The sequence below is a fragment of the Vipera berus genome, assembly GCF_964194415.1.
Source record: "Vipera berus genome assembly, chromosome: 4".
Taxonomy (NCBI): Eukaryota; Metazoa; Chordata; class Lepidosauria; order Squamata; family Viperidae; genus Vipera; species Vipera berus.
The window spans coordinates 50,613,219-50,630,181 of NC_138206.1; the positions used below are offsets into that span (position 1 = coordinate 50,613,219).

The following is a 16,963-nucleotide window of genomic DNA, read 5'->3' on the forward strand; positions in this document are numbered from 1 at the left end:
AACTTTGAACTTCAGAAAATTCCTGTACAAGCTACAATGCCCTCATGTGTACATGCAATAGTGGTACAAACCCAAATTAAAATACGCTTGTAAAATATCATCTTGGTACAAAGTATGTCCACTGTAGCTACTACTGAAACAGTACCAGCATTTACCAATACACAAATGTCAATTTGAGCACTGCAATCTAAATACAAAGATTAGATCTGATCATGCAACTTGGTGGCATTGCTCTAATTAATACCCAATTTTTCCTATTTTATTCCTCCCAAATATTTGGACTGGGCAACCCCTGGAATTCAGTCAGACTCTTGCAAGTTGAAATGTTTAGGAATGGACAGTTCAGCACATCTGAGAACATTAGAGACTAAGGAGGTCTGGTCTAAAGCTTTGGTTTTTAATTAGAGGAAGGTTCTGTAAAATAATCACATCGAAGCACATTCAGGAATCAATGCAGGGAACCACTTGAAAGCAGCAAATCAAACTAGATGACTGTGAAGCACACTTTGTTAGGCTGGTAAAAACACTCTAGATTTTAAAAGGTCAGTAGCCAGTCCAAATTCTACCAAATGTTTAACCTCTTATTACCAGAGCTCTTTTGAACTGGTAAGCACTTCATTCCCTCAGCTCTTAGCTTCTTTAATGTGGTCAGTTTCAAAACTAACCTTTGTTCTCTCTCTCATGCTGAGGTATTAAACTTTGATACTAGTTCTGCCTACACAACTGGTTCAACTCAATTCTCAGCATTCTGAATATGGTCTCAAGGCTGGCCAGTCAGATTATGTATTAATGGCTGAAAGCTAATGTTTACATTCAGTGTTCTTTGGAAAAATTTAATTCTTTGTTAAGAACTAAAAGGGGACCATGGTAATAGAGACATCCAAACATTTACTGATTTTTTTTGAATAAAGATTATAAGCATATTAAATAAGTTTTTCTGTGCCAGCCTCTTTCTTCTCAACTGCCTACCTCTATAGAGTTGCATTTCACCAACTTAGCCTATGTCTGTTGCCTCCACCAACAGTTGCCAAAAAGACACAATTGAGTCCCACTAAGGAGGAAAGGATTCTTCCCCAAAAGCGGCAAGGTCATGCTGATATATCTATTTTTCTAGCACTCCTGCAGATAAAGAGGTAGAATCAGCATTTTTTTAGTGTCCTGGGCAAAACTTGGCACTCCAGAAAACAAGCATGTATCTTAAAATATTTTCTGAACATGTTTATTTTTAAACTGGACTAGGGCACTTGCTGCATTGGTTCAGTAAGCACAAGTGAAGCTCTCTTTGCCTTCAAAGAGGTTCAAGAATATTATTTCAAAAATATTTTGTAACATCCAGCTGAAGCATGACAGGGTTAGTCTATTGAACCTGCTATTTTCATCTCATTCAAGAATGAACATCTGTGGGTATTTCAATGCTTTGCTCTTATAGCCCATGGATAAATGTGTTGTTGTTTTTCCTAATCTCTATCCCAATTATTTAAGTAGTTCAAATCAATTTGGCTCCAAATTGTGAGGACAAATTCAATCACGCCCTCTTTGAATCTTCCACTCAAACTGAATTGGAGTGATGTGTATGGGCTTGTTGCTCATATTCATTAATTGTGAACTGTAGAGGTATTAAAGCTGTGAGGAGAATCCTCATTTGCCAGGATTAGTATCTGAACTCCTCTCTCATTTTGCAACAGGCTTTGAGTGCCTGCAGATACTGTAAAACACCCCTAGATATGCAACCTTTTCTATGTACATCTATTCTATTATGTCTACATTCTGTTTCTATGTACATCTATGTTCTAATCTGACAGAGCAAGGGTGATGTTCTGTGAGTCTCTGGAAACCTTCTCTCGAAGAATTTTTCAAGGTATTGATCTGAACAATGAATCGGTACTTTAAAACAGTCTCAATTTAATTCTTAGCATTTCCACACATACAGATTAGAAAGGGTCAGGCTGGTTCAATGTTTGTAATTTCATTTCCATCATTTGTTTCTTTTGGTCTTCTTTCACTGATCTGTAAAACACAATAGATTCTTGAGGTAAAATATGAACTTTCATATACCTTTTGCTCAATCCCCAAATCCATTCCAATTCGTCCCCCTTATTCACTGTTCGTACTGATCACCCTGCATGTTGGCAGCCACCCTCTGATTTTCTGAATGAGAACTCCACGGATAAACTGCAAAATCTAGGCAGACATGGTCACATTAAAGTGGTGGTTTAAGCCTCGTGGGAAAAATATAATTCATTTCTCATTAATTTTTGCTTCAGAATACTACTGAAAAAAACACACATGGAATGTGATTTGGTTTAATATTCAGACAAGCTGGAAAGAAAGAGGATCCAGAAATGCTTTAGAATTATGCTTACTAGTAGATCTTCTAAGAGATGTATTAATATACAGGATATTACTGAGCATTTAGGAAATGCATATACATATATAATTTTATACATACATAAAAATTGTATACATACATAAAAACATGAAAGTAGTACTAAAATTTGAAATCTTAGTTTTTTGGCAATAGTTTAAATTATCTGATAACATTTGTCTGACAATGCCATGAATCTTAAACCCAATTCCTACTACTACTTTTATACAATCAAATCAAAAATTAGTTTTCCAATTCAGTACTCTCCCTATTCCATCCATGGGCAAACTAAAGCTTCAAGACTCTTCAAATCATATATGTGCAGCTCTCACTGCTGCTTTTGGTCACAATTGTCAAATTTGCCATCCAAAGATGAAAATCCCATGTAAACTATAAATACAAGAAAAATAGACACTCTCACAGCCCCAAACCCACTGGCAGATGGGTAAGAATAAGTCTCTGCTTTTTATAAACAGCAAAATGACAACAATAATTTTCATTTCATTTGTATACATACATAAAAACATGAAAGCAGTACTAAACTTTGAAATCTTAGTTTTTTGTCAATAGTTTAAATTAGCTGATAACATTTGTCTGACAATGCCATGAATCTTAAAACCCAATTCCTACTACTACTTTTATACAATCAAACCAAAAATTAATTTTTCCAATTCAGTACTCTCCCTATTCCATCCATGGGCAAACTAAAGCTTCAAGACTCTTCAAATCATATATTGTATGTGCAGCTCTCACTGCTGCTTTTGGCCACAATTGTCAAATTTGCCATCCAAAGATGAAAATCCCATGTAAACTATAAATACAAGAAAAATAGACACTCTCACAGCCCCAAACCCACTGGCAGATGGGTAAGAATAAGTCTCTGCTTTTTATAAACAGCAAAATGACAACAATAATTTTCATTTCCAATGTCAAAAAAAGAAGTGTGTACACAATATAAAAAGTGGTTCGATATAACATAGAAAGAATAACAAAATAGTGCTATGCTATTGCCATTCCTTCCAGGCCCAGGAACATAAAAAATAGTTTTGTCCCTTCCATATTATGAACATCTTATGAAATGCTCTTCTTCACACATCGGTACATACTAGGTAGTCCTCAATTTATGACCATTAGTTTAACAACTGTTTGAAGTTACAATGGGACTGAAAAAAGTGCCTTAGAACTGGCCCTCACATTTACATCAGCGTCCCCATGGTCAAGTGATCACCATTTGCAACTTTCCCAGGCTATAATCAATGAGAGAAGCCAGATTCGCTTAATGACTGTGGCAAAAAATGTCATAAAATTGGATGCCACTTAATGACTACATTATTTAGCAATGGACGTTCCAGTCACAATTATGATCACAATTATGCTAGGAAAAAATCTAGAGTAGCAGAGCAAAACAATGATTATAATTTCTGGTGCATTTTTATCTGAAATATTGACATTTTACATTACATTTCTATTACAGGATTGTGCTTCTTCATAGCTTTAGGAAAAATAAGTCATGCAAATATAGTGATTATTCTTTGAGGTTTAAACTTACTAGTTTCTGCGATCTTTTCCGCAATCTGTGCCATATAGTATGATAAAGCTGTAATGAAACAGAATCAGTCAACCTATAAATCATTATTACTATTTTGCAATGAAAATGTGCTTGTGTGTTGTGTATTTATGGACAAAATGTCATGAGAGGATCAAATAACCACATTTCATAATCTTTTAGCTTTTCTATATAAAACCTCTCAAAAGTTAAAGAGGAAAAGTCAAGTTGTATTTCTTAAGAATAAACATTATATTCCATTATTTTGGGCACTAGTAGGATGTGTGTGTCATTAAAATTTAATGTTTCTCTGGAAGACATTTCTTTTCTCAAATATATCAAGCAGATGAAACCGTTTGGGTGAAAGTCTCCTCCAAGCACATCCCAGCACTATAATTTTGAATATTGGATGGGCTTGGAAGTTATCTTAGAAGATATATCTATATTGTACCCTCAGTCCATAATGGTATTATTAGGAGATCTGAACGCTAGACTGGGTCCCTCTCTGTATGAGCTTGCCCAGAAGAAGGGAATCCCAGGGGAGTTCTTTGATAACCATCCTCAGTGGCTCTCAAGAGACTGTAAAAGTAATGCCGCTGGCCTGCTCCTAGTCTTCTTAATTTTTAAGGGTAATCTCCAAATTTTGGGAGGTAAGGACAAGAATTATACATACCCTTATACATACCACTCAGCCAATTCAAGTAGTGTACTGGATCTCTTTTGTGTGTCTAGAGATAAGGCTGACCTCTTCTCAGAGGTCACAGTACACCTTAGCGACAATAGCGACCATCAGCCTGTAAGTGTGACATTGCGAGGCCGCTCAGATTTAAGACCATATAACATGGCTGACAGATGGCTCACCAAAAAGGTAGAGGTGACCCAAAATAAAAGGTTAATTTGGGCCAAAGTTGATAATAAGGCAATATTAGAATGCCTTAAAACAGAGAATGCTACTAAGTGGGCTAGAACAATACAGTCATCTACTACTGACTGGATGTCAGCCTTCAATGCATTCTCCAATCTGCGTAACATACTGAAGAAACACCTAACAGCTAAACCTACTACAAAAAGAGCCCAAGTGGGTAGACCTCGCTGGTTTGATCCTGATTGCCAGCGACAGAAAAAGAAATTGAAGGCAGCCATGAGGCTTGCCCAGAGGAATCCTACTGCCCATATACAAGCTAAGATGCTGCACACAAGAAGGGAATATAAAAAAAACTATAACATTAAAGAAAAAATGTTTTGCCATTTCAATCTGGTCAGAACTTGAGTTGGCTGCCAGAAGTCATAATTCAGTATTATTTTGGCACTCAGTAGCAGGTATTCTGAAGGAACGGAGATTTGCATTTGACATACCAATCTCTGCTGCGGACTGGGAGAATTATTATCAGTGCTTGTTTGCCCCCACCGAACCGGTAAAGAAATTATTTTTAAACAGTGATTTGGTAAATCCTAGAACTCTCCCCCCTTGGCCACCAGTCTCAGAAAAGGAGATACAGTCCATCATTAAAAGCTTAAAGAGCAATAAAGCCCCAGGCGAGGATTTTTTACCAGCAGAATTATTTAAGAAATTTCCCAACTGGTGGGGCCCTGTATTAGCAGGTCTTTTTACACACATAAATAACACCTGCCATATACCAGACGGGTGGAAGATGGCAATAGTTGTCCCCATATATAAAAAAGGGAATAAAAAGGATCCTAGTAATTATAGGCCCATCAGCCTGATTGACATTGTAGCAAAAATATATGCTAGGTACCTTTTGAACAGAATTGAAATCTGGGTAGAGGAAAACAACATCCTCACAGAAGAACAAGCAGGTTTTAGACAGAACAGATCTACTATTGATAACTGCTTTGTTTTGAACCATCTAATTGCCAAATATGCCTATAAGAGGAGACCCCTGTTTGCTGCTTTTATAGACCTTACAGCAGCATTTGATATGGTAAATAGAGACGTACTATGGAGTAAATTGACATCTCTTAAAATAGAACCCAGACTTCTGGCTTTGATTAAAGCCCTTTACACAAGTACCTGTTTGAGGGTGCGGTATGGGGTTAATGGGGCCCTGACTAACAGGATTCACACAAATAAAGGGATAAGGCAAGGGTGTATCCTGGCCCCATTATTATTTAATTTATACATCAATGACTTGCCAGGGTTAATGAAGGATACCATGGTACACATGCCGATGATCCTAAATACTTACTGTAACAGCTTGCTTTATGCTGATGATATGATTTTATTATCATACTCACAAGTAGGATTACGTAGGCTATTAAGAAGATTCAGCTCTTATTGCCAGGATAACTCCCTAATTATTAGCAAATCCAAATCAAAAATAATGGTGTTTGGAAGAAACCATCAGAGACATAAGTGGCAATTAGACGGTGAACCAATTGAGCAGGTTAATACCTTTGTATATTTGGGAGTAACTTTTTCCAAGACTGGATCTTGGGCCTGCCATCATCAACAAAGTACATTTAGAGCAAAAGCCCGTTTGAATTTATTGCTCAAACTAAAGAACCATAGTTACCCAGGGTCCCTAGCTCCACTACTCAAAATTTATAAGGCTAAGGTTACGACAATGCTCTTGTATGGAGCAGAAATTTGGGGTCTTTATTCAACCACAGCTTTAGAACGAACACAGTCCCAGCATCTGAGATGTATTTTGGGTGTAGATCCAAGAACATCTGCTGCAGCAGTTAGAGCTGAATTGGGAATTCATACAATTCAGGCATTATCTAAAATTAGAGCTTATAACTACTGGTGCAAAGTTAATGAAATGGAGACTGATAGAGTCCCCAAATTATGCCTACTAGAGCAAATAAAACTGCAATCACAAATCTCCTGGATCACCAAACTAACAAATTTTGTAATAAGCTGTGGCCTTCCTGTTTCTTGCGTAACAGGAGAACAATCTAAAAAAAGAGTTGCCCAAAGAATTAAGGATATAGAAGCACAAACTGATATAGCTATCCTTAGTAAGGTGGGTAACTTGAAATGGCTGAGTAAATACAAATGTACTTTTCAAGTGGACAGTTATTTGAAGTCACAACTCCCAAAACATCTTAGGGAGATATTTACGAGAGCGAGATTTGAACAGCTGGACACAATGGTCAGATATGGGAGATTTCATGCTATACCGTACAATGAGCGTCTCTGCATTTGCGGAGCGGCAGAGGTAGAGGACCTGGCTCACATCCTATTTGACTGTTGTTTGTATAAGAGGGTGAGAGACAGGTATCTTGGTCTATATACCAAACGAATGACCCATTGGGATCCCCATATCAAAATAACTTACCTTATGTCCGGCCAGAACTTGAAAATAACATCCAACGTAGCACAGTATTTGAACAAAATGATCCAGTTAAGATCTGCATATGTGGGACTGATTGGGGTAGATTATAAGGGCGACTCCGAAATATAATGTTTCCATATTTTATCTATATCTTAAATTTGTATTTTATTACTATTTTAACTTAAATTGTATTTTAATTCCATTTTAAATTGTATTTTATCAAATTCCATTTCGGATTGCTTTTATCTAGTTTTGGTGACGGTTTGTTGCTGGAACTTTGTACTTTGATATGGCCCAAGGGCTAATCAATAAAGTTGTTGTTGTATATTGTATTTGTATACAATATATAATATTTTGTTTGGGTGAAAGTGATGTCACATTTTGTAAACAAATTTGAAAAGTTTGGCGGAATCACTTCCACTAAAGTTGAAAACTCTAAGATGCTGGCTTTGTACTATTTATTTCTAGTAAAAGGAGGAACAAGAGATGGTTTCCAATTCCCCATCATTTTTTCTTTAATTCTCCTTATAGATTCTAAGCTATGGAGTACGGACTAGTTAATAATTACCTTTCCTTATAATTCTTACATTAATTGTTGCTGGTGGTTGTGCGGCATAAACCCATATGTAGCCCTTGCTTTTTTTTTTTTTACTGGCCCTGAAACTCTTCAGTATTGCACTACAAAATTGAAAGCATGCTGTTTTTCATTCTTTAAAAAAAACTGCCAAAAACATGGTTAATTTTTCAAAACATTTAATGTACTTATTTTATATTTTAAAAAGACCTCAAAAATTCCCCAGTTTTAAAAAGGGCAAAAGATTTTCTCCTGCCTCATGAGAGATGTTAGTGAATTTAGGATGAGGAATTTGAAAGATATTTACTGCTCACCACCCTAAGTCTATATTCTCTTTCTTATCCTAAACAAAAATACTGGTAAATAAATAGATTACTAACCTTTAAATGATATGGTATAGAGATACCTTGGAATCTTCTTCTTAATTCAGACTGGCTGCTTTGAAGATTATGAGCTGCTGTTACTTCGTACTGATCACACAAGCTAGTTCTTGAAATATGAGGTCCTTCGCTAATGTCTACAAAATCACCAAATCTGGTTGAAAACAAAACACAGAAAGCTTAAGCAACCCCAAAATGTGTTAATAATAGCTTGAAAAAAATGCATCTGTTAACTATCGGGTGGGGTGATAAGCTTCCATTTACTGCATGTGTTGATGTGAAACTGGATAGATAACTGGAAGACAGACTAAATTTCTTAAGTGTTCCTTTATTTGGATTTTTGCATAAGCATGGCTTGGAATCATGGCCTAAATTACTGCTCTTCTGACAAAACTCAAAGCTTCTTGAGTGACTGTCTTTAAGGATGTAAATGAAGTTCTCTCCGGCTGAAAATATAATGCAACATTAAACCTGTATTTTTTTTATTTTTCTACATATTTTGCCTTTTAGACGTGCTAAAATAAAATCTTTTAATGCCAGTTAATCAACATTTCTAAAATATATTATAGCTTATGAGTGGTGATAGACTTCTCTACTGAGATAACAGGCCAAACACTGCATTGAATTGCACATGCCAATATAGTAAAATATAAACAGAATAAAAATATATTAAATGTAACATCAACATTTAGATGCATATGTGAATTAAGATTTCCTTCACACCATGTAATTTTCAACTAGAGGCTTCCAGTACAAAGGATTGAGGCCTTATCTATCCTTTGGAACTTGTAAAATATTTGCCCTGGTCACAAAAGATAATTCCACGAGTTCTGAAAGTGGATTGGGTCACTGAACATAATGCATTTTTAGTATATTTTCATTATAATTTTGATGACAAACCACGAACCCCAATGAGTCAGGAATAACCAGTCTCTTCTTTGACATAACTTTAAAGAAAGAGGGAGAGAGAGAGAGAGTGCAAAAACATGACTTTCTTCTCACTGAAGCCTTAAAACATTGCTCATTTCCTTACCTCTTCATTTATTCTCCCTGTGGCTATGAAGAATATTTCACTTCTGGTTCAATAAGAAGACCATAAAGGGAAAGAATTCTAGCTATAAAAATAAGGCTGGTTTATGTTTTGCTCACCTATGCAGTGTTACCACTCCTTTGGAATTTTGAGCTCTTTCTTCAACCATATCCTGTTTGTACCTAAAACACAAAGAAATACATCTATACCTAAATTTCCTATAGTATGTAATGTAAAACAATGGTAAATTCATCTAGAAAAGTATATACACGCTATTTCGTTTTTTTTAAATCACATGTCAATTTTCCTTCCTACATGCCAATTCTAGTAACAATGGGCTAAGGAATATTTTTCTTTCTTTTAAAAAACTGAGAAAACCTCTTCCCTTTATTCTCACCATTAAAGCCTTTACTACGGCTGCTAGTATTGCTTCTAGTGGAGTTGTTCCTAAAACTTCAAAACCCTATTCTCATAGGATACACGTTGATGAATTTAAACATATTCCATTTTATTCATACTTTACTCTTCAAAGTAGAATGATGTGCATTAACTATCATACAATAAAGAATATACAACCTATGTTAAGTATAGCTGCAACATATGGCTATTTATTTTAACAGGAGTTATACATTGTTCAGCCATATTCCCTTTCATTATCAGTGGCATACTAATAGACAGGAAAACCAAAAGTAAATGAATAAGGAGCTCTTTATTTTTTTAATCTCAAATTATAGATCTTCTTAATGAAACACTGATTTCAGATTGTATACATGTGAGCACAGATAGATACACATCTTTTCTGAATGACATTTTAACTCTGGCATATAGATTGCTAATACTAACTTGTTATACTCAAATATTTCAAGTGCCACTTTTGCATCGACATCCAGCACTTCAAACGGCAAATCTTTCTGAATTAATCTGAAAGCATCTTTTGAAAGAGAATGGAGATTTTCCTTCAAAAATGAGAAAAAAGAAATACTGAGCTTATACAGACTGACATGATAAACAAGAAGGTTCAAATAATTTAAGTACCTTAAATTCTTGGTGTGCAATATTTAATCGTTATTTTGGAGACTTTTCAAGCTGTAGCTATTTAAGGTAGCTCTGTCTCTGCAGGAATATAGTTAAGCATAAAAAACTGGAACTTGTTTCATATTTACTATTCCTCCTTTCGTCTAAGCTTAAAAAAAAACTCAATATCCTCCATCTGCCCAGCAGTCTGGAAAATTATTTGGCTTAATCGAATTAAATATATCCATATAGGGATATCCCTTTATTTCATCCACAATACAGAAGGAAGTTTATGAATTAACCATTTTAGCATTTACAGCAAATATTATAACAAATATTTGAGGAATAAAAGGGCAAGCTTGTAAGGCCATCCAAATCCAATTGCTACAGGTTGAAACACCATACTTTTCAAAAGGCTATTATATTAAGGCAAGAGTGAGCTTAAAACTAACCTGTCTCCTTGCATTTTTCTACATGTTACTGATTTGTTGCACAGTCAGCCAACTGGATTAGGTATTTTATCCGCCTATTTAGTCCTGGGATAGGCAGATGTGGATGTTTAATGGTATTATTATTGTTGTTGTTTATTAAATTTATATGCTCCCATCTTGCCTGTTCCAGAGGGTGGAGCAACAGCAGAAAAAAATGTTTTATAATAAAAATATGACCAGACTAAATCCAGAGCTGAAGAAGTTCCAGATTTGGTTTTATACCTTTAACATTATATGAATTAAGGTCTGAATCCAGAACAGAATCTAATATTGGCTCTATCATTATAGGAGGATTGATCAATCAATTTCTGGTCTGCTAATTCTGCATACATTCGTTCACAGGTTTGTTGTTTTCAGATCAATTTGTACAAAATATTTAAATATTTTCTCACAATATACACATTTTAAACATATTTTATCCAAAAATTAAACATTTGAAACCCAAATAAGTATTAGGCTTGATCCAGCGTCTAGGAAGTGCAGTTTAACATCTACATTTATAAAAAAAAAAACTGAGGTTCTCAAGTAGTTCAAAACAAGTTTTATTACATAAGAGCAAAGGAAACATAGGGCAGAAACACATAAAGTTTTGTGTGAATACGAATGCCCATTGCAATTTTTACATTTAGCCATTATTCTTTTCATATATTGGATGTATTGAGTTGTCCATTAAACCAGCTTGATCTTACCTCGGTTGGTGTCCATGCATCAAGTTTGCTATCCAAGATTACATCATAGCAAAATGCTCCAGATGTCACTATATAGCAAGACAACATTTTGAAATATTGCTATGAATAGATTTTTCAAAGTAAGATATTTAAGAAATCCAATGAGAACCAGCATATAGTTACGGCATCAGAAATTTGGCTGTACAATTAATTCTAAATTCATAATTAGGCATTTTTTTAATTAAGACCAAGCAAAATGTCAAACACAGGATACAAGTTTTTGGGTTATCCGGAATTCTTCATTAGACAAGATATTATCAAAACAAATAAACCCAGGATGAAGAAATCTAAATATTAGTCTAGATAGTTAATTATTGGGTTCTAGACATCCCACTTTTAAACAACCTGCCTGATGAAAATAATGAATTGTGTGCAAATATCAATATAGGCTTTTAGGTCTTCCTCCACCATTGACACTTGCCCTGACAGAAAACTGAAGAAAGGTCTTTGTGAATGACTGAATGTCTTTGGAACTTTTTCACAAAAAAGTTCACCTAACACTGTTTTAACTTCTCTTTTTAGTCAAGTTGCAAACCCTTTTTGAGGGGTGGGGTGGGGTGGGGTGGGGGTGTTATAATGCAACTCTTTATATACACATACATAAGTAAATTTCTTCTAGTTCAATGGGGTAAAATCTTTCAGATAAATTTGACCAGAACTGCAGACTTAATTTGAATATTAAAAGTAATATTCAAATTATATCTCCAATTCTGTTCTATTTAAACAAGAATTTTACCTGTTCTGCTATAGTATGCAACTGAGAATTGAACACTGGTTAATAAATCATTTTAAGAAGTATGCTTTCTCCAGCATTTGGTTGTTAGCATGGCAGTTTTGAATATGGCCAATTCTAAATAAGGACCAACTGAAAATAACATGTATACTATCTTCAGAGAAAAAAGTAAATAGAGTAAGTATTTACCATCATAAGAACTTTAATATTAGATGAACAAAAGATAGTTGACAGTGATGTAATGAAACTGGTAGTTTAGTAAATTGTCTATTATAATTTTCTTCAGCTTTGTAACCTTCCAGTGGGTTCAGACTATAATTCAAAGTATTTCGCATGCACTTTGTCTCCAAATGCTACAATACCTACATTTTTTAAAAGAGTAAATTACAGAGATTTTTCCTATGTTTATCCTAGTATTCTTCCAGAGAGTTATATTACCTGGTACTTCTGGAGCTTTAACAAGAGTAACTGAATATTCATCTTTAAATGCTTGTTCTAAAATACAGCCCAGAATCATGGCACAAGAACGCCAATAAGCCTGCAATAGATTATTAATTCAAATTATCTCAAGATAGTTCAATGTAAGCTTCAAAAGCAAATTTTAAATGACTCAAGGCATAATTTATGAAGTTTCATGTTTGATAGCAAATGGTATTTAAAAATGCAGCCAGACATAAAAGATATTTGCCTTGTATTCTGTTTCTGAGGAATGTCACTTATTTGATGAGTCAAAAATACTCCACTTGTATTTAAATCTGTAATTAATAGAAAGCCAGAAAGATGAAATTCTGTACTAAGAGAAACAGAACATCATTATATTCAAATCATTTTTGAATTAACTTCTCTACAAGTTGTTCTTGGGTTATGACCATGATGGTCCTGAATGAATGGTATACGTACTCGGTTACTGAATTTCCAGCTGCCACAAGAATCACAATTGTGATTCAAGCATTGGCAATTGCCTCATTCTTATGACAGTTACAATATTCTAGTTTTTCTCCTGAGGAGCCCTGCTACAGAGTTAAAAGATCTGGAAAATCTCACGTTCTGTAGCACATGCCCACTTGCAGCGATCACTGTATCTTTACTCCACAGTATATGCATACCTGACTGGGCCATAGGCCCCCTGCAACTGTGCCAGGAATGCAAGACTTCTGCCTGGCTGCACTCCCACCACAGCACCCTAAACCCTTTCCCACCTGCCCACTGGCCTGCCTGCAAGCTACCAAAAGAAAAGTTAGTAACAACTAGGACTTGCAACTTCCTGCCTGCTTCCCCTTTGGCTTTGCTTGCAGGAAGTCACAAGTTACAGTCACGGGATGTCCTTGCGTAATAACCCACGATCCTCACCTAACGACTACAACCACAATTGCCATCACTAAATGATGTGGTCACATGATGTTGCGCTTTACAACCGCATTGCTCAGTGACAGACATTCCAGTCCCAATTATCAAAGTTAAGCAAGAGCTACCTGTATTTACATTCAAACAAATTTAAACCACGCATCCTTTTATCTCTCAGGTTTAATACAAACAACATAAAGCAAGAAACCCAGAATTGTTATACTTTGTTCACTTCTTCTGCGTCTTCATCTTTGAAAGTAAGAAACTGAATTTCACAAGAATGAGTCAATGGTCTGTACATATCCCAGTACTGCCCATCTACAAGGGCAAGCACAGATCTCTTAGTATACCATTCACTTAAATCTGGAAAAGATAAACAAAATAAAATAAAAATTAAACTTCAAAAATTATTACACCGTGCTAAAATCAGATTTTATTAGTGAAATAACAGTCTAAAACAACCACCTATATATTACCTAAGGTAAAAATTGTTTTTAAGAGAGGCAGCAAGGTTTCACCCATGGTTTTCTTGAACGATCTGCTATTTTTACTTATTTTCCTGTTTTAATCCTACTATGAGACACTATCAGAATCTTTTTTGGTTAACAAGAAGAAGCCAGGATTTTTAACCCCTGTTTTTGATCAAGTTATAAATTATTGCTAAAGAGCATGATGACTTGGAATATTTTTCTCCTTTAATAAAGCTTCATGGGGAGTTAATAAGGACAAGTGAAACTGATTTAACAAAACTGAAAGTTCCATATTGCTAGAGATTAGGTAGAAACCAAGAAATACATTAGGGAAGCAAAATGACTGGTGATCCCAAGTGAACACTTACTAGAGTGAGGAAATTTAACATTATGTATTTGTAGAAGCACAACTAACTAAACCAAAGTTCTTCTTACATGAAGCATATTTGCCTTGGTGGAGCAGTGGGCTAATGCCTCCTTAAGTAACACCAGCTGCCTGCAATCAGTGCAGGTTCGCATCCCACCAGGCTCAAGGTTGACTCAGCCTTCCATCCTTCCAAGGTAGGTAAAATGAGGACCCAGATTGTTGGGGGCAATTAAGCTGACTTTGTAATAATGCCGCTTGGGGGGTGTATGAAAGCCCTAATAAGCAGGCATATACATAGAATGAAGGCTACTGCTAAGCTTGTAAGCCGCCCTGAGTCTTCGGAGAAGGGCGGGATATACGGTAAATGGAATAAAAAAAAATAATAAATAAAAAATATTTCAATTTGTTACTCAACCTAACAACACCATTTCAATTACTTACGCATAGCACAACTGTATGGAGTGGAAAGTCCTTTGTTCATTACAAATAAGGTGCCAGGATGTGATTTACCCACATGTTTTACTTCAATTTTCTCAATCCGTGGATTAAGAGACAGTTGTCTTTCTTTCTCTTTTGTGAACAGATCATTGCGCCTTTGAGCAATTTCTGCTGTTGAAAGTTGAGGAGTAGATGCAATGGAAATAAACCCTGAGAAAAAAGAATTTTTTTTTGTTAAAATACATTGTTTTAATTGTCCAGTATCTTCTTTGCTAATACATTTATATGAAAGTAAGTTCTATGAATTGTGATTAAAATTAATGAAGGAAAATATTCCTTACTGCAGGACCTATAAATAATATCTGAGGAACATCTCTGGAATCTGTGAAAGTGCATTTCCTTTACTCAAAACCTAACCAAAATAATCTTTTAAGAGAAGTAAGTTCCTGTGAATTTGAGGTAGGTATGTATATGGGGTAATGATAATATCACATGCCATTAATATCTATCATATTACATAATAAAATAATTATTTGAGTCTTAATAAAATATGCACAATGATGCTATGAACTTCACTGTGCAAACACCTTACCATACACAATGCACACTGCTCCTCCAATATATCAGACCTGTCAACCCTGCTTTTCTTACCACCAACAATTATCAAGAAAATATTCTTCAACTTAAGGAGCATTGAATTTGAAATGTCAGGGTACAAAATCTCCAAGGTCGAAAAGAAAGGCACCAGAATCACATAAAACAAACTGAAGTCAATCTTCACAGTCCTGGAATCCATTATTAAATTCCAGGTTAAACTTGGAAATGCAAGTCTTTTTCTCGATACTATGCAAGTGGTTATCTGACTTTCACTAATTATTTAAAGCAAACAGTCATCTCCATGCTCAGAAAGCTGTTCTTGCAAAATTTAAGAAGGACATGAGGAGTCCTTGATGCTCTCTGAGATTGTTTTCTTGCACACATTTTGTTACCAAACTAGGCAACATCATCAGTCCTAGTAGGGAGTGGGGTTTGCTCTCATTTTATATTCCAGTGGCTTGACCTGTCAGTGTTGGTGGGAGTGATCTTGATTGTTTTTTGGTCCCAACCAAATGTTAATCTTGTTAATCTAATGTTAATCTTGGTGTTAATCTCTACTCAGCTGGGTGTTGATTGCTGGTGAGGAGGTGCTCTAGTCTTTTTGTTCCCTTTTGGGCTGGTTGATTGTCTATTTTGAATGGTATATCAATGTTCTCTGTGCCTGCCGATGGCCAATTTGTCAGATTTAGGGCCATCAAAAGGCACACAGATATAAACAACATCTACATACCAGTCAAAAGAGACAATCAATGAGCCAAAAGGGGAACATTAACATTCAGATTAATATTAGACCAATAATCCAGACGCAAACAATACCCCAATCAAGGAATTGCCAAACAAGCTAACAGCAAACAGGCCAACCAAAGAACCACAAAGACCATCCCCACTAACATTGACAGGGCTAGTCACTAGAATACAAACTGAGAGCCAATTTGTATTCTACACCATAACCAGCAATGATGATGCTGCTGCCTGGTTTGGGTAATGAAACGTCTGCAAGAAAACAATCCAACTCAAAAGAGCACAAAGGGCGCCACATTTCAATTCTGAGCAGATATTCTGCTCTTATCGTTAAGCAGGGCAGGCAGGCAGGCAGGCAGGCAGGCACTGCAGTATTTTAATCTAAGCAATACCGCAGCTAAGACCCATCGAAGTCAACGGCAATGTAACCCTTCCTTAGTTGTATCCCTTGAACCCAGAGCTTAAACCAGCCACCCCCCGGGTTCCTCTGTAGGCTTACTTTTGCTGCAACCCCGCCACAGTCCGCCAGCCAACCAAACTGAAGCCATCGCGGGTTCGCCTTCCCTCGTCCTCCTCTACCTTCTCTGAGCGGTCCGACGCACTTCGCGTCCTCCGGAAACACCGATCGCGACAAAAGCGTTCCGTCTCTCGCGGTTCCTGTCTCGCGCCTTCGCTTCAGCGATAATCGACGCTGTCTGGATCCTGATGCTTTTTATTTATTTTTTTGGCATAGCTACGAGAAAAGAACTTATTTTGAGGAGGGGGGGAGGGGAGACTTATCTCCTAGCTGTAAAGCCTTCTTTTCTAAGGCTACCTTATCGATGCTACGAAGACCCGAATAGCCAC

The 16,963-nt window shown here is 36.0% G+C and overlaps 1 protein-coding gene across 2 annotated transcripts; it reads right to left on the reverse strand.

The window, feature by feature from the left end:
• Positions 1-1,880: 1,880 nt before the first annotated feature.
• On the reverse strand, positions 1,881-16,716 carry MRPL39 (mitochondrial ribosomal protein L39). Of its 2 annotated transcripts, XM_081327930.1 has the most exons (10): positions 16,617-16,716; positions 14,783-14,989; positions 13,728-13,867; positions 12,599-12,698; positions 11,389-11,456; positions 10,038-10,150; positions 9,314-9,376; positions 8,165-8,318; positions 3,915-3,962; positions 1,881-2,007 (listed from the first exon to the last, which is right to left on the reverse strand). In XM_081327930.1, exons 1-10 carry the CDS (start codon positions 16,663-16,665, stop codon positions 1,942-1,944), a joined length of 1,008 nt encoding a protein of 335 aa, XP_081184056.1. In that variant the 5' UTR covers positions 16,666-16,716; the 3' UTR covers positions 1,881-1,941. The 2 variants fall into 2 exon arrangements, with proteins under 2 accessions (XP_081184056.1, XP_081184057.1); XM_081327931.1 differs by lacking the exons at positions 1,881-2,007; positions 3,915-3,962 and adding an exon at positions 4,508-4,705.
• Positions 16,717-16,963: the final 247 nt, after the last annotated feature.